This window comes from Spea bombifrons, chromosome 1 (assembly GCF_027358695.1).
Source record: "Spea bombifrons isolate aSpeBom1 chromosome 1, aSpeBom1.2.pri, whole genome shotgun sequence".
Taxonomy (NCBI): domain Eukaryota; kingdom Metazoa; phylum Chordata; class Amphibia; order Anura; family Pelobatidae; genus Spea; species Spea bombifrons.
In genome coordinates, this window is record NC_071087.1 from 159587954 (window position 1) to 159613356 (window position 25403).

At 41.1% G+C, this 25403-nt stretch overlaps 1 protein-coding gene across 2 annotated transcripts in view; it reads left to right on the forward strand.

The window, feature by feature from the left end:
• The window catches only part of ZBTB7C (zinc finger and BTB domain containing 7C), a 44515-nt gene extending 19112 nt beyond the window's left edge, over window positions 1–25403 (forward strand). The window contains exons 1-3 of one of the 2 annotated variants that reach the window (XM_053448243.1): window positions 15047–15152; window positions 19884–21053; window positions 24459–25403. In XM_053448243.1, the coding sequence (XP_053304218.1) occupies window positions 19900–21053; window positions 24459–25065 (1761 nt within the window). In that variant the 5' untranslated portion in view covers window positions 15047–15152; window positions 19884–19899 and the 3' untranslated portion in view covers window positions 25066–25403. Of the gene's footprint in view, window positions 1–15046; window positions 15153–19883; window positions 21054–24458 lie in introns of those variants that run through there. The other variant, XM_053448242.1, reaches the window with a different exon arrangement.

A 25403-nucleotide genomic window follows, 5' to 3' on the forward strand; every position in this document is an offset into this window, starting at 1 on the left:
ATATATCGGCTGTGGTCTTTTCAACCCCACTTTTGGACATCGAGGGTACATCGTAAATACACAACACTGGGGTTTATGCTCAAGGAGAAAAATATGTTTTTCCCTTCTAAATAGATCACCTGTACTCAAGCAGGAATATTAAAAACACCACTATGAATGGTGTTAAGGCACAATTATCAAATGAATTTTGTCGGTTCTGGTTTTGTCTTTGAATGTATTTACTGTAAGAAGCGCTGCGTAAATATAATAATATATATACGGTATACATTAAGAGCATTGTCATGTAAATATACGGAATATTTTAATGTTTTTTAAAAATCTTTTTAATACGAACAATTTAATTGACCTACAATTATGAAAATTGAATTATTATTCATGTTTTTTTAATAATATTTTTTATTCTAATTATTAATTATTATAGTTTTTATAACCGCATTTTGTTTATCTTGTACCGACCCATCTGCTGAGAATGGGAAAGAGTTGGTTTACCCTAAAAACCGCACAATGGTCCAAATCACCGTGGCGATGATTCTAGGGGTAGGATCTTGGTATTTCGTTACAACAGGAAAATGGGAAGAGTCCTACAGCCCTAAAAGCCCGATAATGTGTATAGAAACAGCAGGAAATGGTTTAATAAAGTAAATTGTTCAAATAAAACACATTATTCTACTTTATGGAAAGCCAGAAATTGGTCCCAATGGGATCTAAAAAGGCTTGTAAATATGATGTCATAAGTGATGTCATTGAAACACAGATTATGCCAGCGGATTGACCTCGTCCGGCCCATCTAGTTTTACTGCTGTAAAGACTCAAACCCTAATCACTGTATTAGTCTCTACCACCTTTGCTGGGAAGCTGTTCCACTTAACTACCACTAAAAACTTCCTTCTGTTACAAGAAATACAAAGTCCTTTATCGTTTAAAAAAACGAAGTGGCATGCAGCCACCATTTCCATTTCCCTGCGTTTGGCTGAGTGTAATGAGAGCTGTGATCCAATCTCCGCCGTGAAACCAATTATCCCATCCTCTGGCTCCCCACCCGATAAATCCACGGCGGGTTTCCGGGCGGCCCCCGCCTGCACGCGGCTCTGTGCTGTCTCGCTCCTCGTACAGGTGTGTTTTGAGTACAGAAGGGCCGTGTTGATTGTTTTGATGCGGTTCTGCTCACCACCGGAGGGAAGGGCCGCCGATAAATCACCCGCAGAGCCTCACATGAACTCAGCAGCCGGCGATGAACGCGCAGGACCTGCCTTATTGTTCACTTCGGAAGACGGTTAACAAACGAGACATTGTGGGGTCCGATTCCATCGTGAAATCTTAGAAGAGAGGCGGACGGGGAAAGGGTTCCGGGGCCGCGGCTTTAATGTGCCACGCCGGGCGGATACGGAGAGTCAGCTCCTGGATCTAAAGCTATCGTGCACTCCAACTCCCATCAAGCTTCGTCACAAAGGCTGATTCCATAAACTGAAATCCTGAAGTCTTACAGGAGAAGCCGATATCTCCAGCAAGCTTTACACTGCAATGCCCTCAAACGTCGGCCCCATTCGGCCCCCGTCTAGTCGCCTGTTTCTCCTGCTGTAAAGACTCAAACCTTAACCAGTCGTTGGTCTTGTTTACGTGTTAACGCCAGTAAAATAATGGCAAATACCCCCTAAACCTGCTTGTTTTGGCACGACCTACTGAACTGCAATTACTTTGCATTAAATACTCTACGGATTCCTCCCAAGTGTCCTGTTTTTCACGGGGCAGTCATGATTTTTGGGCCCTATCTTACTGCCCCAGTTTAGCAGTCATTGGGGATCATGGGGTGGTTGGGGGGGTCCTCTGCTGCCATTGCAGCCCCCACCTTCTTTGCGACGCTCTGTAGATGAGCACCATTTGGCTCTTTGAGTAAGGTGGGCGGGTGATCTTGCCCTGACTCCGCCCTGCCTGGCCCTGGCCCCGCCCCTCATATAACATAAAATACAAATATTTTTGCCTGATTTATAGCACGTATTTATCATTGGATAGAATCAGTACAATCCTGATGGTTTTCGGGATGCCTCGGGGTATCCTTTAGGTTCTGCCGCCCATGAGCCGGAATTAGGGTTAATAAGACACGTCGCGCATGCCTTATCCGCAAGGAAGAGATAAACTATAACCCTTCCTGCTTCACGACTTATCTCAAATCTTAAATAAAGTCTTATTATCACACCTTAGGGTGGACCTGCCATCCATAAAAGGCGCTTTAACCATAGCTTGACTTCTAATCCTAAAACTTCCAGCCCTCTTTCCATACCCTGAGTCCTGCACCAGTTGTAAAAGAACTCTTTTATAAAGAAAAATGCAACTGGGCAGCCAATCAGGGACGGGAAATATATTATATACATATTATATTATATATGAGAGAAAGAGAGGGAAAAATAGAGATACAGAGAGAGAGAGGGGGAAAAGAGAGATAGAGAAAGAGAGGAGAGAAAAAAGAGAGATAATTAGAGAGGAGAAAAGAGATATAGAGAGAGAGGAGAAAAAAGAGATAAAGAGAGAGGAGAGAAAAGAGAGATAGAGAGGAGAGGAAAGATAGAGAGGGAGATGCAGAAGACTCGTAAGGACATGCGCAAGCAGTGCAGCCATTCCTGATCTCCACCAAGCCGATGGGAAAAGCAAACAAAAGATCCCGAAAACAAATCCAACTTTTCTTAGGAGGAAAATAATAATTCACACATACATCGCAGTGTGTTTTAAAGTAATTATTTAAATCTTAAAACCTTCGGTTCGTTTAAATCCGTTGGTTACCTGTTAAACGATAATGTAAGGAACGCTGATGTAAGTCTGAGTCTGCAGCGATGTAACTTGAGATCGGGTCAAACTTTTTGGAGTGACGTGAGATTGAATTTGTGAATCAAGGCCTAAAGAGACCAAAGCGGATATTCCTAATAATTCTTGTGGGTCACACTTTTTTGGGGGGTTCCAATAAACATTTTATTGAATTATGATTGTTTATAGCCGTCCCTAAAGTGGGACATCTGGCGAGACGCAGACGCGGTTACCTGCGCAGGTGCTGGGGATTAACGCAATTTGTTAAACGGGTTTGGAATGAAATCCGTGTTTAGGATCGCGTGTCACTCCCCGGGCTCGGGATGAAGCGGGGGCCGTTCGTTCTATCAGAGGCTTATCTGGCCCGGATTAGACACCCTGGCCCACCCTGGGCTGGCTCCTCGCAGCTGGGAGAGGCGACTTCGGCCAGGGAAATGAATCACGGCGCAGCAAACATAATCCTGCTACTTATCTGGCCCTTTTAACCCTTTGGGTTCCAGAGAGGAGACTAACGCAGATTAAAAAAAAAACAACCAGACTCTGGATTCAGACTTTTGTTCCCTTAAATGTCAGAAAATATTTGAATTGAATTAATACCTTTACCCTGATAACCCCTTTAAATTATATATCAGCGATACAGAATGACATCAGACTGAAATGTATATGTAACTATAAAGACCTTATTAGCCCCAGATCGGCCCCCGTCTAGTCGCCGTTTCTCCTGCTGTAAAGACTCAAACCTTAATCAGTCGTTGGTCTCGTCTTAGATTCAGGAGCCGTATGTCTATCCCATGCATGTTTAATCCCCTCACTGTATTACCCTCTACCACTTCTGCTAGAAAGCTGTTCTACTTATCTACCACCCTCTCAGTAAGCAAAACTACTTTACATTACATCTAGTTTTAGATTATGACCTGTTCTTGTAACATTTCTCCTCCTTTGCTGTAATTGGATGAATCCCCTTTATGTATTTAAATGTCTCTCTCCCATCCCCCTCTCTCCTCTCCCCCAAGCTGGACATATTGAAATCCTTAAATCTTCCTTGACAATTTTTTGCTTTGTATGGTGTCTTTTTACGTCTTTTCATTCTTCCTCCCCATGGTTTAATTCATGCACAAAATGTCACATACATGCATTCTATATCTACAGAACATGTATCGGGGAAGGGGGGGTAAATAAATAATAATAATGATAATGATAATAATAAATAATGAATAATAATGAAAGCCATCAGACTGGATTCAGCGCTACATAAATACCTTAAGAATATTTTTGGTATCAGCGGTGCAATCACTATAGCAACCGACAGAATGTTAATGCTAATTCCTCCATGAACATTCCGTTTGTTGCCGAGTCGCTCTCCGTACATAACATCCAGTGTTTTGAGTTGTTTTTTGTGTCTGTTGCTTTTAATGTATCTAGCATGTGAAAGGTTTTGGTTTATAATACAGTTTAACCCATGAAATATTCCCCTGGCAGCGTCATGCTTTATAACACCGAATTAAAGCGCGGGGGGGGTGGGGGTTATTGGTGGTTAGTTCTCTTTTCTTCCTCTTTAGAAACGCGGATTATTTATTCGGCTTGGGTTATCTTGGCTGTCGCATCAAAGGTGGCGTCCGGGGGCTTGGCTAGCCTGGTACATTTCACGGGATGCCCACTTATCTTGGTTGCGATTGAACATGTTTTGCACCGAGACGTCCACACGTAGCGTACGCATCCAACGGTGAAAAACATCTCATACATCTATACTTCATAAAATCACGTGTGTATTTTTTCTCTTAAGTCAATATTAATAATCACACGTTTTTTCTTCCAATACATTTTAACCACTAAAGTGAGATCTATGTTTTGGATTATTTTTTATTATTAATTATTATTATTTTTATTCTATTTATGAATAATAATGATAATAATAATAATAATAATTATTATTATTATTATATAAGTAAATCCAGATGTAAAGTTCCAATGCTGGCTCATATCAGTCGTTGGTCTCGTCAGGAGCCATATGCCGATCCCCCTCACTGTATTACCCTCTACCACTTCTGCTGAGAGTCTGTTCCACTTATCCACCACCCACTGACCAGAAGCTTTGAATACCCGCTCAAAGACATTGCCAAGGCACTTGAGAAATGTATTGAGGCTTCCTGAGATGTTGCATGCCTCGCTTGAAGTAAAGTGATATGATGAAAGTGACGCGAGTGGCTGCCGACACCTCGAGTGGAAAAGTTTCAGCGCGGAGAACAATAGAAATTTCCACCGTTTAGAAAACATGGGCAAAGCTTTTCACCCCCGCTCTACATTTTAATAACTAAACTGATCAGACAGCGTTGATGTTAATGTTAAGCGGTACGTTGGGTTGGGGATCGCATGGTTCCTATTCCTAGCACCCTGGGCAGACTACGCCTCTGGGACCCTCGTCTGCGTGCATTCACTTAAATGTGGCCCCCCTTTTATTTTTCTATATGGGGAGGTCTTCCACTCTTATGATGTTTTCATCGTATACTACATTCTAGAAATACCTTGGCATGTTCCAACCAGAACAGAAGCCTTCGTATTCCCCCCACTGTGATCATATATAAGACTCCAGTTCTTGCTTTTGCTCCCAGTATGTTATGGCCGATATCCCTGCTTGAATACAGGTGACTCAAGTGTATCTTTAAATAATGACAAGTCAAGGTTTCCCTGAGGACCGGTATTAGAGCCATTTGGGTAACATATTCGCCTCTTAAAGGTTACATTTTATGTTATTTCAAGAGTTTTATGATCAGCTCATTTAGAAAGTTCCCAGGTCTTAAATTAGAAAACAAAACCCGCATTTCCTTATAGATTTTCGGGATGCCTGTTTGGAACAAACATGTTCTGCCTGACTCCATGCAGCGTCTCATAGAGGTTATTGGTTCTGTTCGTTTCCCTTGAGACGTCTGCAGAGGGTTCCGCTCGGAACGTTGAGAAATCTCTGTTCTTTAATTGTTCTTTACATTCACAGAACGCTGTTATTTCTAGCTTTCAAACCAAGTCCGCCGGCCAGCCCAGCTCTGCCGTGTCTTTGGGAAGCTTGCCAACACAGATCTCCAGCGAGCATACATCGTCCCCCCGGACGCTTGCCAAGAGCGCCCAATCCGCACACCCATCCCGAAAATCCTCCTCCCCGCTTTTGCGCTGGATTCTGAGCCCAGCCTGTCTGTACCTGCTACGCGCTCACCCTGATCAAACATTATGACAGTTTGTGTTTGCTCTGTTGTGTACACCCTTCTCCCCCACACCCAACGCTAAGAATAAACCTATCTTTTGCCCGGCCGTCCGCACCCATTCTGCGAGTGACTCAGTAGCAGAGACTGCCCAGGATTTCCAAGAGCATCTGGTTCTCGTTTTATTTGCAAAGTACCAGGCTCTTCTTTTTAACTCCTGGGTTCGTGTTTTCGTTTGGCACGGATGACCCGTAGATTGGAAACATTTTTTTTTTAGCACAGCTGCTGTTGTGGACAGCAACTCTCAAGACGCTCAGCCAATGCCAGGTTAGACGCGTCTCCACCAGGCTCTTTGAAGCAGTTCTAGAAGTAGAATACTTTTTTTGGGGGTATAAAATGTGTTTTAAATGTAACACGCTTGGCATTTATCTATTTTCCTGCCCGGCTTTAGATCCCGCAGATCTGTAGCAGATCAGATGTTTGGCTGGGCGAATATCTCCACTTATTTCTGATTTCAGACAGGAAACGTTCCACCCAACGTAGGCCGAGCCCCGTAACTCTATCCATTCATTCTATTTTACTTTCCTCTGGTTTATTTTAAGGGGTAGGAGGGATGCTTCCTGGATCCACCTGAACAGAAAGTTCGAAAGGAATAAAAATATTGCATTTTATTTTTTCACTTACATTTCCTGGAGAACGTTATTCGCGTTTGGTGCCCTGTTTCATGGCAGAGACGTCACAACGATATCCTAAATTCTGGTTCAAAACCATCCCATCCCCCAAAGCTTAAAGACGTTGCATCGGAGACGTTGGAGATCCTGTGGTTTGGGGGGGATTTAAATGCAGGAGGAACCCAATGAGGTTCTGGTGGAAAGAGGTGAAAGTAGCGGGGGCCGTAGGGTCATTCCGTCGGTGGTCCACAAGGCGCCGGTGTTCGGTATGAACTTGCGCTTGGGGGTTGAGGAGCCTCTGCCTCCAGCGATCTTACCTCAAACATTTAAATTACGAGAGGAGCAGAGTGCGGTGGTGTCACCGCAAGAGTGATGGTAATCATAGGGACAGTGTTCCCGGTAGGAGATATTCGCCAACAATGACTGCCAGCTGATGGTTAAGCCCCAAGCTGGACTTGTGATGTATGGAAGTTCTACTTTACTAAGAGAGTGCTAGATAAGTGGAACAGCCTCCCAGCAGGAGTGGTAGAGGGTAATACAGTGAGTGAATTTAATTGTCTCAATCTAAGACAAGACAAAAGATTGATTTGAGTCTTTAGAGCAGGCGACTAGATGGGGGCCGAATGGGGCCGATCTGCCAATAAATTCTATGTTTCTACGATTGAGGAATAAACGTGTACCTGAAGGCCGGTAACTGTATAAAAATATCATGGCGCAGAAGTTTCGAAAGTTGTTTGTAGTGAGGGGGCTCTCAAAACAGTTACATTGGTATAAATTACAGAGAAGTCCAGAAACCCCCCCTCTCTCTCCATTATATTGTTAAAAGTAATAAATGAGTATTAATGTTTTGGTATTAATCATTAAATTCAACTGTCTTTAAACTACAAATGATTTATTCTGCACTGCAGCTGTTCACCTGCAGATGGCGCCACATGGTAACGTGCATTGCCCACCCATTAATAGCAAACCGATTTTCCCTTTATTTTCCTTAAAATAGACCTCCCAAATTCTACATTTTACTTAATAAACTTATTTAACTGTAACATAAGACGGATAAATGTATTAGAACCCCACCTTTTGAATATAGCACTGGCAGGATTTGTATATCACGGGTTCATTAAAGTTGATAATCAATTCTCTGCAGAATCCAATGATGCCAAAAGCTTTAAATAAAGTGCTTTTTCACTTATATAAAACGTAATAAAAATTAATTGCACGCCCGTGTTAAGCAAATGTACCAGAAACACCTAACATTTTATTCCTTCCTCCGAAGCTTTAATCACATAAATATAACTCAGATATAACTTTTATGAAACTACCTACAAACTACTTTTGTGTCACATGGCGTTCCTCTCGAAAGCTGCGAATAAGACACAATGTTTCAGGATTAAAGATTAATTTCTGAGAAGTTTTTAGGTTTTTAACAGTACCCAGAATGCTGTTTTTTTTTTTAATTCTGCATTTAGTTACAAAAGTGTTAAATTCTGCAGAGTAAGTGGAACTGCATCTAAAATCCCAGCACAGAATCCAGAAAAGATTTATTAATACATGTTAATAATGTTACGATGACATTTCCATAATGAAAGGGCCCTTGAAGAAGAGCTCTTGTAAGCTAATGGCGATGTAATCATTAATTAAAGCCATTTGATAACATTAGTCAGGTCTGGCGGCATTTTCCGGAAACAATTTCAGAAGCTTTTTTGATGTTTTTTTTTTTACATTTCTACAAATGTTACACAATAAGTGTTACAGTGTGACCCTACACATTTTTTAACAATGTCTTCCCATAGGATTCCACATTTCTGAAATTTTGTTTCTTTTCAGTTATTTTATTTAGTTATTTAATTAATTATTTTTTTTTAATTGCGATTCTCTTCTCTAGAATAGATTTGATATTTTAAGTCAAAACACTTTTTTTATTTTTACATAAAATATGTAAATTTTGGTCTAAATTGGTCCGGAAGAAGACAAATTTTAAGGGACTATCATGACGCATGCTCCTTCTATCATTTTCTGTGTATTTCCATGGGAAACACTCTGCAGGGCACTTAAAGCCCCTCGTCTTTTCTATAACGGCACATTAATCTGTCTAGCGTGTCAATGACATGGAGAGGTTGTGACGAGATTCCATCCTACACCTCTCAGCTTGGGCAGAATGCATTGATGCACCCAACGCTGCGCATGCATATGTACAATACCCAGTGGAACTGAAACACGACTTATTTAGCAGCACACATCATCCCTGTCCCTTTACCATCTTTATCAAGATGTAAAATCTCATAAACCTCCCAAGACTCAGAGTTCAGACTACATCTGTAGAAGAGACCACTGAGGTCTTGAGTCTACTTTCTGTTCTATAAACAAATGCTAAAACCTTGACTCTTATTTTAATAAGGAATGTTATATTTTAATGTGCCCAATTTTTACATGCATGCGAGTATTTTTTAGTACAACGTTCTTTTAACTGTATGAGTACCAGAGTTACATTCTACACTATTGGCTTTTTTTATAGTAAGACTTTATAGTATACGATAATGGAAGGGCTACGGTATGTGCTGGCGCTATACAGTATAAATAAACATAATGTAATATATAATGGAAGGGCTACGGTATGTGCTGGCGCTATACAGTATAAATAAACATAATGTAATATATAATGGAAGGGCTACGGTATGTGCTGGCGCTATACGGTATAAATAAACATAATGTAATATATAATGGAAGGGCTACGGTATGTGCTGGCGCTATACAGTATAAATAAACATAATGTAATATATAATGGAAGGGCTACGGTATGTGCTGGCGCTATACAGTATAAATAAACATAATGTAATATATAATGGAAGGGCTACGGTATGTGCTGGCGCTATACAGTATAAATAAACATAATGTAATATATAATGGAAGGGCTACGGTATGTGCTGGCGCTATACGGTATAAATAAACATAATGTAATATATAATGGAAGGGCTACGGTATATGCAGGCGCTATACAGTATAAATAAACGTAATGTAATATATAATGGAAGGGCTACGGTATCTGCTGGCGCTATACAGTATAAATAAACATAATGTAATATATAATGGAAGGGCTACGGTATATGCTGGCGCTATACAGTATAAATAAACATAATGTAATATATAATGGAAGGGCTACAGTATATGCTGGCGCTATACAGTATGAATAAACATAATGTAATATATAATGGAAGGGCTACGGTATGTGCTGGCGCTATACAGTATAAATAAACATAATGTAATATATAATGGAAGGGCTACGGTATGTGCTGGCGCTATACAGAATAAATAATCATAATGTAATATATAATGGAAGGGCTACGGTATGTGCTGGCGCTATACAGTATAAATAAACATAATGGAATATATAATGGAAGGGTGCAGATAAGTATAAATTATTATTCTATTAGAATTTTTTTTTTTTTCCTGGTCACAAATATAACTTTTTCGCTGACGTTTTCATTGTCGGTGTCTGAATTTGTTGTTGAAATATTTCTGGTGCCTTTCTTAACGCTTTGTGGCACAGATGGTCTTAAGTTTTGGACAGTGGATGAATGAAAGGCTGAATGAATGAATGATGGATGAATGCAAGGTCATGTGATTAGGCGCCCATGTAAAATGTTATTCTCTAGATCCTGTAACATGACTATAAACAGTTCTGGAGGAATTTATCAACGTTTGGGTTGGGTTTCCCTTACTGTCAGTGTTAGCGTGTGATGTCAGGGTATGCGGAGCTGGGACTGTGTTCACATTCACACCCATTCACACACAACTCCCAAAATAAACGACACATTCAGTATGACATCCTGGGCAGAGTGAGTTATCACAGTTACCAGCTGTCTCTGTTTTTAGAGAACAGTCCCCTGCCCTGATTTGCGACTTATGTCACCGGAGACGATCCCTAAAAACCCTCTAAAGGTAAATTAGATTTTTTTTTTGTTACTGCCATAGAATATATTTGCCATATTTAATGTAGATAAAAAAAACCCCAAATATTTTAATTATTAAGGATGATCCCTAAACAATATTTTAGGGTTTGAGAAAATGGGGGCAAAACCTCTTTTTTGGGCTGCTGCATCATCTGCCACTTAAAGAGTTAAATTTGTTCTGACAGTAAATTAAAAATTTTCTGAATAATACATTATGTGTCACATACTTTACATATATATTTTTTTCTCTTCAAAGCATTTCTTGAAAGGGCGAGACGTTGCTGACCTTAAAGGAACCTTAACAGCCAATAACTCGGTACCGGTGCCGCTTATCTTCCAACTTTATCTTTGCCTGTGTATATTCGGTACAGATAGGTCTTATAATAAAATAATATAGTAATATAGTATATATATATAATATACTCAACTATACAAAGGAGGAGAAAAAAATCAGGGAGTCCATAAAGCTCTGGCGTGGATTTGTATTTATTTTTTACATTTATTTTTATTTTTTATTTTTTTAAGTCTTTAGTAATTTAAGATGCATTCTTCTTTGGGATGTCACGGACATCAGACTGTCCCTTTAAATTCGCAGCTATTTTTCAGCTGCATGAAGCATGTAGCGATATAGCGCTGTACAAACGATTACCCGTGTATCTGATGTCAGGTGCCTGATTTGTATGTAATATGTTTCTGCTTGTCGTGATTTGGGTGTATATGAGGTTTGAAGCAGCGGATCTCCGTTATATTCTAATCTGCGTCTCCCCTGTAATCTTCTCTGATAAAGAACACATGTTATGTAGCAACAACTGGGAAACCGCCGTTGGGTGACCGCATTCAGCCATTCTTCCGGGACACATGTACATTTCACATGGTTGCTGACCAGAACATGTAAAGTTCTGCCGCTTGCAGTATGTGGGATGTATAATATAAACTTATAGAATGGCTTAAATTAATGTCAGCCCTATACATGTGTGGGTTTGCAACATGTGAAATGCATACATGTCCTAAAAAAAATGGCTGATGATGGTCACCTGGTTTTGGGAGACACTGGCATACCTGGGATCCTCGAGGGTGGGCTATAAGGTGCTTTCCTGCTTCTGTGGGGGTGGGTACTTAATGCGGAGGGCTAGCTACATACAGCCATTATTGGGCTGGGAGGGAAGTGGGTGGAGAGCAAGTAGAGAGTGGGTGTGGCCAAATACTGCTTACCTGACCAAGGAAAGAATAAACTGACCCGGAGACTGGAGGAAGCAGGGCTTCACCCAGAGACCCCATGTCCAGCCCAGGGTGTTCCCCACGTGTGGATACTGGCCTAATATATCGCAAGGTCTTCAGAGTGGCGTAGAATTAGATTGTAAGCTCTGTTTAATCATTTTAGTTTTCCTTAAGAAACCTGTTATAAGAGTGTAGACCCTGCAGGTAACATTCCTAGAAAAGAAGGGCATCAGGGGAGGAAAAAGGGAAAGGGGGATTTGGTATTCAAAAGGCGGCTGTCCCTCTTAAAAATAGACGCTTGGGAGGTATGTTACTTGACTACAGTTCCCATAATGGATCATGGAGGAAAACAATATCAATTATAGAGCGTTAGCTTTAATATTTCTGTGGCCCTGTCCCTTGGATAAGCTACATAGACAGATGCACAAGGGCCCTCAAACTATGATGTCATAACCCAGTGCCCAGGCTTCATTTGGGGGCTGGAGAAGACGGGAAGCTATAAGCTTCCCTGCTACTCAGTAGACCACCGGGATTGTGGTCCGTAGCGAATGCGGTGTCTGGTATACCTCTCAACGAAATCCCCCGATGCCCCCTGTGGTTACGCGAGTGTCTAAGGATAAAAGGAGCTACCCAAATATAATGAATGTTAAATTATACAGCACCTCTGTCTGTCCAACAGGTGCCTCCCCAAATATTATTAATCAATAACTCCCACAATGCTCAGCCTTCAAATAGCTAAGCAAGCACCAATGAAGAGGTTCTGCGCATGCCGGAGCGCTACCCGTTGTCATTCCTTGTCTATCATTTCTTTTCTCTGCGATGTATATTCGTGTTTTTATAGGCTTCCAAGACCTACATGGACCTGTCAATATTTGAAGACACAGGTGGCGCGTTTTAAAGAAATATGCCCTAATTAGACATTTCAGAAACGTAATTTGTGCATTTAATGTCAAATGTAACTATCATTGTCTTGACGTTAGACGATTGGTTGGATTGACAATAGTGAATACGGCTGATCTTATGAAAGCTGAGACTTTAATTGCAAATCAACACCCAAGTGAACGGCTCGGTCTGGTTGGGCTCTAAAATCCAGACCTTCTCGTGATTAAGTAAAAAAATGGGACTTATTATTAGTAACGTTATTATTACCATTTCATATATTTTATATATTACATTTAAGAAAAATTCTAAAAATAAATGTAATTATAAATACAATTATTTAATAGAAAGAAGAATGAAAAATAACTTTATTGCTAAAATAATAAAAAATAATATTTTTAAAAGAAAAAAAATATTTTGTTTCTTGATTTTCTATTATTATTATTATTATTTCTATTACTAGACCTACTACTATTATTATTATTTGTATTATTATTCCATTAATTCTATCCTTTGACAGGTGCTTGCGAGGTCCAATCCTAGTAGATCCGATGACACTTTATTGAGCATATTGATGAAATGTTATATCTTCCACCGTTTTGGAAGCATGCGTTTGCAGTGTCTTTAATACTTTATATCATATGGGAATTTTCCCAAGAAAGCTTCTGATGTCTGCAGGACCAGACTGAGACATGAATAAAAAATGAACGCCGGCTTCGTACTGCATCAAACCGGCATAATGAGCAGAAGTCTTTCTGTAAGAGTGCTCTGGCATCGTAAGGAATACATGGCCGGACATGTACGCTCTCTGCGAATATATAATACAGAAAGAACCTTACGTGCCCGCTGGCGGGTTCCGTGTTTCCCATCAATCTGTCAGCCGGCCTGGACTTGTATATTGAGTCCCTCTAAAAAAATATAATTTTTCTCCTAAAACCCAGAGCTGTATACAGGAGGCGGCCATTGCTGTCGGTCATGTGATATTTTGGGTGACTTCCCCTTCTCTAATACCACACTGAGATGATGCTTTACGGCAATGCTAATGAAGTCCGTTCTCCATAGACTTTCATTAGTCAGAGTGTCCGTCTGGGTAACTAAGACTGAGCCATTCTATTGTTCCCCACGGGCAGTATGATAAGGAGTCAGGGTGTTTGTCTAGTAAATTGGGGCTCAGATAATAGAGCGAGGGCCCTGAAAACATTATGTTGTGGGGCAAAAACGATACTATTTTTTTAAAGCAACAATATTTTGGAAACATATTTTTAAAATGTTTCCATGGCCATTATTATTATTTATTGTTTTATTTAGCGCCATCATATTCTGTAGCGCTGCACAATGGGGTATCATAAAAAAAGTTTAAGTGAGTTAACAGGCATTAGTGTTCATGAGAAGCCACAAGCTATTCACTAATCTACCCTGTGTCTGGACAGCTGGTCCACGGGGGCCAAATGGTTCTTATCTACCTTCTAATTCTACGTTTCTGCATCACGTCGGCCAGGTGACCGGCGATGACCATGGTGGCCAATTGGGCATTAGCCCGGGCGTCCGATCCTTGCCCGTGTGTCACGTTTATTACTCATTCCCTACGTAATCCAATGTCAGGCGGGGGCTTGCGAGGGGCTTATCCAATACGACCAGTAAGCACTGTCTATGTTCCAGTAACCTGCAGCGAGGATCCTGTTGACATTCTCGCTGGTTTGAGGGTTTTCTGGACATGGAATGTTGAGTAAATCTGGGTTCTTTCCAAGAACTTCTCTGTTTTAAAGGATCACGTATTTCCAGATATAAAGAGTCGGGGCTGCAGCGCCCATAGGCGAGGAGCCCTTATGGAGCCCAGCAGCCGCTCCTGCTGCAGAACCTCTTTCTTTCCTACAAGGCTCAGCTCCGGCCGTAGGAGAATCGCATTGACCTCGGTTTAAATTCATACCAGGCTGAGTTGGCACCATGCCCCTCACCATTAACCTGTTGAGTACCATGAGAACGTTTCCAATCCCCAGCGTTAACCCTAAAAGTGTCGGCTGATTGTTAAGTGTTTTGAAGGGTTAATAAGTTGAAGGGAAGAGGAATTTTTTGGAGGCGAGGGCCGGGGTTTGGCTGCGGCTCCGTGAATATCGTCTCGGGCGCGGTTATTAGGGCAGGTTTATAATGACAGTCTTGGCCCGCGTTCCGTGTGCTGAATGAAGACACAAGGGTTGGTCTTTACCTTGTGAACCGACGTGCCGATGTTGTATGCCGCGGGGCGAGGGGAGGGGGCGGCCGCGGTAAAATATTACAGTAGGTGGTGCGACGAGACTGCAAGCCAAAAACACTCGGCCGTCTCTGGAACACAAGCTAACCCTCGGGTGTCTTGGCAGCTGTGGTCTAGGTTAGACGTCTCACGCAGAAGACGCGGAAAGCAAGGAGCTCCACAATCCGCTCTGATGGGGCCAGCGACTTCCTAGGCATTTAACGTAAGTCTATTGGGCCTCTTGGCTCAGAGTAGTGTGAGTGGTGAGTAAAAAAAAAACAACCTTACAACAGGGTTAACCCTTAATCACTGCTGCCCTGTATGATGCATTTTCTATAAGCGTAGGCAGGGGACATCTGGTTGCCTTAGTGTATGGGGGCGTTAAATGCTCCTAAATTTTATTTTTATTAACTTATTATTATTATTTTAACTCCCCGAGTGCCAGAGGACTGCGCATCATACTCGTCAGCAGCTTTTTCTGTGTAATTCTAACTGGTTTTATATTATATTTTCTATTAGCTGTGGTGATAATGCATCTACGAAAACGCACGAGGCAAATATTTTTTGTGGGTTTTTTTTTTATATAAAATTATATCTCTAGAGTGTAAGCTTGTGAGCCGAGCCTTCTTTACCTAATGTATCGGCTCATCTCAGTCTGTGCTATTTTTGTCAGACCCTTTTTAATGTAGGGTCTGTAAGAAGCGCTGCGGATATTATTGGCGCTATATAAATAATAATTATAAAATATTATTATTATTATTATTATTAATATTATTATTGTTATTAACATATAATAACATTTTAGTATTTTTATTTAATACTGAAGGGGATCTGTTGGCGAGAAGCCTCATCTTATTAAATCAAGCTTATTAGAGAAGATTTCAGATGAAAATATATTTTTTTTATATATAAATATGATTTTGTGCATCTTTTTAAGAGTAAGAGGCCGTACTATACAAGAATAATATTTTCGCACTTGATCTGTCCATGATGCTTTATATGATATGAAATGTTAGAACAGGAGGCTATAATCTAAAACTAGAGGGTCAGAAGCTTAGATGGAAAGTAAAGTTTTACTTTACCGAGAGGGTGGTAGATAAGTGGAACAGCCTCCCAGCAGAAGTGGTAGAGGGTAATACGGTGAGGGGATTTAAACATGCCTGGGATAGACATACGGCTCCTGAATCTAAGACGAGACCAACTACTGAGTAAGGTTTGAGTCTTTACAGCAAGAAAAACGGGCGACTAGACGGGGGCCGAACGGGGCCAATTTGCTGGCAGCTTCTATGTTTCTATGTTAGATTTTTCTCTACAATAATTTTCCTTTTATAATAAAGCCTTTGCTTTAATATCATACCGAGTGCGATACAGCGACATCCAGAGGCATCCTTATGCACTAAGCTGTTGAATAGATTTTATTTATTTATTTATTTTAATGTTTTTCGGTTAAAGAAGAATTAAGCATTTTTTTTAGCTGGAATGTCTGCTAATGTTATTGTCTCATCCTTTGTGTTCTTCTCAAATTAATTGGTGATGACATTGGGGGTTAAGAAAGGATGGCGTGAACAGTTCCATATTGTAAACAAAGAATGCGAACAATATAATTAATAATAATAAAAGTGATTAATTGATGTGAACAAAAGGAGGCGGCCGCTCCTCCTAACGGCGCTAAGCCCTCCTGAATGTATTGTATTCCATTCTAAACAGATTTGGGGAAATAATGGATGTTGTTGCCCTGTCTATCAGGTGAGGAGTAGCTGCAGCTCTGCCCCCTAGTGTTCGGTTCTGGGTACTGACAATGCGAAGGGATCTCCTGCCGATAGTTTTATTATTACTTTATATTTATCAGATTCAATTACATTTTCTAAATATTGAGCAGTTTTTTTCTTTTTTAGAACAGCTATAGTTTTTGCCCCTTAATATAAAGTTTTCAGGCAGTTGCATATCAGCCATTTGTATCATTCTCGCTCTGACCCCCGATCTACTGAACAAACACTGCGACTCCTTATCATTATTACTGTATACAGCGCTGGGGGGTTATATTACTGTATACAGCGCTGGGGGTGTTATATTACTGTATACAGCGCTGGGGGTTATATTACTGTATACAGCGCTGGGGGGTTATATTACTGTATACAGCGCTGGGGGGTTATATTACTGCATACAGTGCTGGGGGTTATATTACTGTATACAGTGCTGGGGGTTATATTACTGTATACAGTGCTGGGGGTTATATTACTGTATACAGCGCTGGGGGTTATATTACTGTATACAGTGCTGGGGGTTATATTACTGTATACAGCGCTGGGGGTGTTATATTACTGTATACAGTGCTGGGGGGTTATATTACTGTATACAGAGCTGGGGGGTTATATTACTGTATACAGCGCTGGGGGGTTATATTACTGTATACAGCGCTGGGGGTTATATTACTGTATACAGCGCTGGGGGTTATATTACTGTATACAGCGCAGGGGGTTATATTACTGTATACAGCGCTGGGGGTTATATTACTGTATACAGCACTGGGGTTATATTACTGTATACAGTGCTGGGGGTTATATTACTGTATACAGCGCTGGGGGTTATATTACTGTATACAGCGCTGGGGGTTATATTACTGCATACAGTGCTGGGGGTTATATTACTGTATACAGTGCTGGGGGTTATATTGCTGTATACAGCGCTGGGGGGTTATATTACTGTATACAGCGCTGGGGGGGTTATATTACTGTATACAGTGCTGGGGGTTCTTACTGTATACAGCTCTGGGGGTTATATTACTGCATACAGTGCTGGGGGTTATATTACTGTATACAGCGCTGGGGGGTTATATTACTGTATACAGCGCTGGGGGGTTATATTACTGTATACAGCGCTGGGGGTTATATTACTGTATACAGTGCTGGGGGTTATATTACTGTATACAGTGCTGGGGGGTCCTTACTGTATACAGCGCTGGGGGTTATCACTTTATACAGCGTTGGGGGTTATTTCTGTATTTCTGTATACAGCGCTAGGGTTTATGGTCAAACTAATTGAATAAAGTTATTGGTTCTCCTTGCTTTACTGCAGACACGGAATATCTGAAATGATGGAAAGGGAGTAAATAGAAAAGGGTTATTCAGGGTGAAGTGATATTTTTTTCAGGTCCATGCCCTCTTATTTAAACATTACCTCATCACAGATAAAATATTTTAAAATAGCCATATATGTTAATAAAAATAAATATGAATTTCTCTATTCTACATTCTATAGTATTCATACACAAAAGTTTTCATAAAAATTCTCTTTCAAGGGGCAGTCTAATCCTTCTGTTTTATTTATGCATATTGTTTCCATTTTCCCTGGACAGGAAGTGTATTGACAGGAAGTGTACTCATGTACTCTTCCTGCTGTCATCAGAAGCAGCTGGGGGAGGAGTCAAACGAGGCTGAGGCCTCATTTTCTAACTCCAATAACTAAAGAATGCCTGCACCGATCTGCATGCAGTAAAATGCATGCTAAATGGTCTCTAGTATGCGGTTTACTCAAATATACAAAATAAATGTTAATTTAAGCATGGTATCTTCACATAAGTCATTGTAAGTAGCTCTGAGATTGTAGCGGAAAGTAAGGCTTTCTTTTTAAATCATATTCGTCTATATAATCCATCATTTAATATGAAAAAAAATATTAAAAATTTTAAAAATATATTGCTTTACAGTTTTATGTGCAGTTTTACAGCTGGTGCACATTTATTTGAAATATACCCTCCATTATTGTGTTTAAATCCTTTATATATTTTGGTTGTTACAATCCCCCTGTCTCTCCTTGTTCATTTTAGCTCTAAACTATAGACAGTGTTGCTCACTGAATTTTCCCCTTGTCGGCCATTTTCCTTGATTTGGCGCCACCCACTCCTCAGCACAGGAAATTAGCGCTATTTGGAAATAAGTCTGGAAATCAATTGTTGCCACATGGGTAAGCGGTAACACTGAGATACGTTGGTTGGCAGTGGGTTTTGGACCTGCTGGGTACAATATAGGTCCGTCTCAATAAAAGAACGACAATGAAAAATGGAATTATTATATGGTATTTTGGGTCAGTTGGTTTGGTTCTTTAACGTGTGAGTCTACTAAAAAAAGAAGCGTTTTTTTAGTCACATGACAATTAAGTATTCCTGGCAAAAAATGTGAATAAGGCAAAATATTACATCATTAAAGAATTATTCCTCGGAAGGGTTTGGACATTCAGCGGTACGAGGAATTACGTTTCTTATAATGCATTTAGTTTTAGGGTTAAGGATGTGGACCGTCATCTTTAAAAGGTCTGCGCATGATTAGAACCCAAAACAAGCAATGGAACTGAGATGAGGGAAGGTTGACGAGATAACGGGAGAAGCGCTTTAAAGTCCTTGTGATGTAGGTGGTCCCGTGGCAGCTGGAGCGCTGCGGTATGTACAGATGTCTCTTTTCCCATGGCCCTAGACCTTCTCCGCCAACACGCTGATCATTCTAGTATTGCCGTTCTGCTGTGTGGGTGGAAGAGGCGGGCAGCGTCACCGGCTTGGTCTTCCATGGACTGATCTCTTCCTGGTCTAAAGGAAGCCATCTCAGCATGAACTTATTTTTTTTTTACTTGAATGCTTAACCCCTAAACCGCCAGAATATCTGAAGTCTTCTGTGAAAGCTCTCCCAGACAGAGAATAAGCTCTTGTTCTAACCAAGGCAGCGCTACCCCCTTGTGTCTTGTTAAACGCATCGGACGTATAAAATACAAAATTCGGACATTTCTGCCACATTCCGAGATATTAAAAAATAGACTTCAGACTTCCTGCCATAACTTCCGTAATTCATTAAAAAGAACCATGCACAATCTTAATAGTTGTATTGATATTCTTCGATCTATGACAAAAAGCCATCGTTTCCTTTGCTTCATTAATTCATTTTCTTTCCATCGTCTTCGTTTCCAGGTCTATACATGAGAATATGGCCAGTGGAGATGACGATCTGATTGGCATTCCGTTCCCGAACCACAGCAGCGACGTTCTTTGCGGACTCAACGAGCAAAGACACGATGGTCTGCTCTGCGATGTTATCCTCATTGTGCAGGACCAGGAATACAGGACTCACAAATCCGTACTGGCCGCCTGCAGCAAATATTTCAAAAAGCTTTTCACCGCCGGCTCGTTAGTGGAGCAGCCTTACATTTACGAGATTGACTTTGTCAAGCCCGACGCGTTCTCCGCCATACTGGAATTTGCCTACACGTCGACTCTCACCATAACGACGTCCAACGTGAAGCACATCCTGGATGCAGCGGAGATGCTGGAGATCCAGTGTATTATTAATGTATGCCTCGAGATCCTGGAGACACCTCGAGACGGAGAAGACGATGACAAAGAGGAGGAGGAGGAGGACGATGATGATGACGGAGACGATGAAGCAAAAGATTTCATGACCCAGGAAAACCAAATGAACATTCAGGAAAGCAGCTGCCACCAAAGTCCTACTAATTCAGATCATGCAGAAGACTCCTACCACGAAACACGAAAGGACTTTTCAACTCATTGCTCAACCACCTCCCATTCTTCTGGCCACCAAAGCGCCATAAAGGATTTCTCAATAGAGTCGTTACTAAGCGAAAACCTGTATCCCAAAAATAACGTCGCTGACCGGAGGCCGGCCATTTCACATTTTATACCCGGTTATTTTCCCCATCTTTGGAACGGAGACCTGGGGGCTTTCTCCCAACTCAAAGACCAGCAAGCGGACAATGTCCCCCTAGACCTTGTGATAAAGAACAGGAAAATTAAGGTGGAGGAACACGATGACTTAGCAGCCATCCCCTTCCCCAACGACTTTTTCAAGGAAACATTTCTCAACCATTCACCCGATCACTTTGGACCCATTAAGGCAGAGATGGACTACAGCGCTTATCTCAGCTTTCTTAGCGCGGCTCACTTGGGTATGTTTCCTCCATGGCCTTTGGAAGAAGAGCGAAAGATCAAACCAAAGGCTTCTCAACAATGTCCCATCTGCCATAAAGTGATCATGGGGGCCGGGAAACTTCCAAGACACATGAGGACTCATACGGGAGAAAAGCCATACATGTGTAACATCTGCGAGGTCCGATTCACCAGGTCAGTGTCTGAAATTAAATCTTTGTATATTTGCAATGGTTTCTATCAGAAAATATAATAACTAATAATAATATATAATGCTATATAATAATAATAATAATAATAAATATCTTCTTTCCAAGTGACACCAGAAAATAAACTCTAGCTTAACGACTAATGGGCGGTAATCTAATCCTACACTTAGAAGCACTTATCAAACGGGGCAATTATTATAACTCACATGAAACAATTGTTATAGAATGTTGCATACTCTCTTTAGAGAGAAAGGGCTAAAGTAGTGGCAGCTCTTGGGCCCCTTTCGGACCCCAAATCCCTGCACCTCTGTTTCTGGCCCTGCTCAGAATGTTTTGTGTGTATGAATGCATCACAGCGTTCTACAGCCTTAAACAAATCGCAAAAATGTCAGATAAGACAATGTGTTTATAAACAAAATTTGGTAAACACACAATAATTATTTATAAACATAATGCTAATCTAGCATCTAAAATGGGGGGAAAACCCCATGGAGGGAAGGGCTCGAAACAATATTCTTGCCGCGGGTGCCATTTGGTCTAGGGCTGGCCCTGCTCCACCGGGTACTCGGAATATCCTGTTTTAAGTGGGACATTCCTTATTTTAGGGCACTGTCCAGCTGAACTGCCTCAACAGCTTCAAAATTCAGCAACACCGAGCATTTTACATATATCTGTGAAATGAAACGCGTCGCATCGAGTACAGGGTCCTGTCATCGACATATTATATATAATAACACTCCATTTTCATATATAACCGTATATAATATATATATATTATATAAATATGAAAATGGAGTGTTATTGTGTATTCCTGGTAAACGCATTATTCACTATTAATTCAAAAATGTGAAAAAATACCATCTGATGAGTACTTAGACATCTCAGAACCAAGTAAAATATTTATATTTACAATCATTTATACTTCAAAATATTATATTTACTAACACTGCAAGCAAGCGGAAAAAAATAAACTTGCTGCCATCTGGTGGCTAAAATAGGCAGTGCTCCCTAATAAAAAGTAAAAGGTAATGCCTCATTTGTATCAGATTTGGTGAAGATGATACCATTACCAGTGAAGCAATCTATTATATTTCAGTTACCCAATAAAAGTATTGTCTTTACCAAATTTGCTTACTTTCATTTCAAGGCTGCAATTTTATATTAATACTGTATGCTTTTTTTTTTTTTTTCAATAGAAATACTTCTTCACATTAATGCAAATTCGGGTCATTTCTGTAAATCTCTTTAAAGGGGAGCCGCTACAAAAAAAACAAAACTATTTGGATATAGTTTTACCAAAACATTCTAACATCTCTGCTAATAACTCATCCCCTTCTCATATCATACCCCATATGTTAAAGACGTTATATTATAATAATGGAGCTTTCTGGAGTCAGGCAGCTGGTAATCGGGGGCGACATTGCTTGGGGACACCAAGGATTTAAGATATTAGAAAGACGAACGGACAAAAGAAAGGCCAACGTGACAACTGAGAAGATGTTGGGGGGGGGACTTATTACATCATTTTGTCACTCGGCACTCAGGATCTCCCAGCGAACAGCAGGCTGTAAAGTGAGACCTGCTATTGGAATTGTGAAAATGCAGCATCATGGGAAACAACCCTACGACACAATTAGAGGGAATAAATATATATATATTAAATAAATTTAAATTTTAAACAACAGTAAATTAATTCAGTCTTTATTTAGCTTGTAGTAATTATCCCTTAATTAGTGAATGGGATGTGTTATGTTCTAAGAGACAAAAAAAAAGTATTTTTTTCAAACACATTTTAAGGCATAAATCTGAAATTAAAAAAATACCCTATTCAAGAACGTTTAAGAAATATGAAATATATATATATATACTTCTTTAAAAAAAAGTTAAAAAAAATATCAAATACACATTTTATAAATTGAAAAAAAAATAAGGATTAAAAATTATGAAAGAAATATACACTATGTAAAAAAGCTTAACATTTCTGGAGCCTCAGTAACTTTTTTATCTTTAAAAACAAAATCTAATTACGATATTATAAACAAACAGTAATGCCAAACGCTACCATCTACTAGATTTGTTTAACTTTTGCTCTGCGTCCCTGCCCAATATTTAAAGTAATAAATAAATAAATAGTGCACACCACTGCTTAGTAGTTATGGTCCCAAAAATGTAAAGTGTAAAGAATAGACTCTTATATGATAAGCAACTTATATGAAAAACGACAATGATCACTTTCCGAAGTGAGAACGGTCCCAGGAGACTATAATATATATATATATACACATTTACATACTGTATATATACTGTGTACATTAGATATATATATAGATAGATAGATAGATAGATAGATAGATAGATAGATAGATAGTAAGCTTGTGAGCCGAGTCTCTCCACCTACATGTTTTGTAAGAAGCGCTGCGTAAATTGTTGGCGCTATAAACCGTATTGGCTCGGATATAGGCCGCCCCCGTATATAGGCCGCCCCCTAAAAGTTTGGTGCTTTTTTAAAGAAAAAGTTTTTTTCTTTAAAAAAGCACCAGAAAACATGCTGCCACTCTGTCCTCCCCCCCCCCGAGATATGCTGCCACTCTGTCCCCCCCCGAGATATGCTGCCACTCTGTTCTCCCCCTCCGAGATATGCTGCCACTCTGTCCTCCCCCCCGAGATACGCTGCCACTCTGTCCTCCCCCCCAAGATCCGCTGCCACTCTGTCCCCCCCCCCAGATACGCTGCCACTCTGTCCTCCCCCCCCTCGAGATACGCTGCCACTCTGTCCTCCCCCCCCCTCGAGATACGCTGCCACTCTGCCCCCCCCCTCGAGATACGCTGCCACTCTGTCCTCCCCCCCCCCCGACTTACCAGAGCAGACTCCCGGGTGTCTTACGGGGCCGGAGGGGGACATCTATGCACATCTTGTATACAACTCCCGGTGCCGACACTCAGCGGAAGTGCCGGCACCGGAAGTTGTATACGCGTATTGCGTAGATGTCTTCCGCCGGCCCTGCAAGACACCCGGGAGTCTGCCTTGGTAAGTCGGGGGGGGGGTTGTTAGAATGCATCGTACGCACGTTCACCGGCAACGGCGCATCGCCGCTGCCGGTGAACCTCCGTGCGATGCGCTTAGACAACCTCCCGTGCCGGTACTCCCAATACGGTAAATAAAAGATAATATTTATAATATATGTATATATATTGGATACAAATGTATCTAATCGAAGCTGTTGTGAGACAATCGATGAAGATTCCACCTAAGTGTAAACATGTAAGCAACTCGCCATAATCACAAAGGATGTACGGAGTCGAGTGATTATTGCGATCAACCAATATATGACATCATTCCCCAAAAAATCACAAATGCTTAAATTAACCATTTTTGTACATTTTTTTTTAGGCAGGACAAGCTGAAGATTCACATGCGGAAGCACACCGGAGAGAGGCCCTATCTCTGCATCCACTGCAACGCCAAATTCGTGCACAACTACGATCTGAAGAACCACATGCGCATCCACACGGGGGTCCGGCCGTACCAGTGCGAGTTCTGTTACAAGAGCTTCACGCGGAGCGATCACCTCCACCGCCATATCAAGAGACAGAGCTGCCGGGTTTCTCGGCCCAGGAGAGGCAGAAAGCCGGCGGCTTGGAGGACGGCCAGCCTGCTCTTTGCCCACAACGGCCGCCAAGAAGAGGACAATTTCTCCATGATGGCGGACAGAGGCGGCCATCATTCCGGCGGAGCCGTGTACCTCCCGGGTCCCGGCCGTAACCATTTTATCGACGAGCCCCGAAACATCATTAACCTGCAAGACTTGGAAAAGCGTTTTGAGGGGTCCCAGATCAAGCTGCTGGCCGGGGGGGACCTGGAGCCAGCGAGGAGCAGGGGCCACTTTAATTTTGGCTTGGCCCAGACCGACGCCGTCGCCCCAAGTCCGTTCTACACTGGATCAGACTCGTGGAGCGTTACTTTAAATCAGACGTCGATTGCAGAGGCGGCCGATTAAACGACTCGTTTCATGAGAATTTTCTTTTTTTTTGTGGATTTGCTTTTTTATGTAAAATCTAAACAAAAACCAATATATATATACATTGTAACTTCCGGTTGCAGATTCATTCCAAAGAAATTATTGTCATGTCTGTAGTTAAACCCAAATAAGCATGTATGACTTCGGTGATAATTTATGCTCTAATTGGGGAGGACCTGGGGTTGTAGTTTAGACGCTCCGGAACACGGCGTTTATTTTGGACAATAGGCTTTTGTTAAGCTTCTGCGCATGTATGTTACGAACCACACGCTGTACCACATGGATCCCCTTCCGTGTTCATGCGCAGGCAACACACG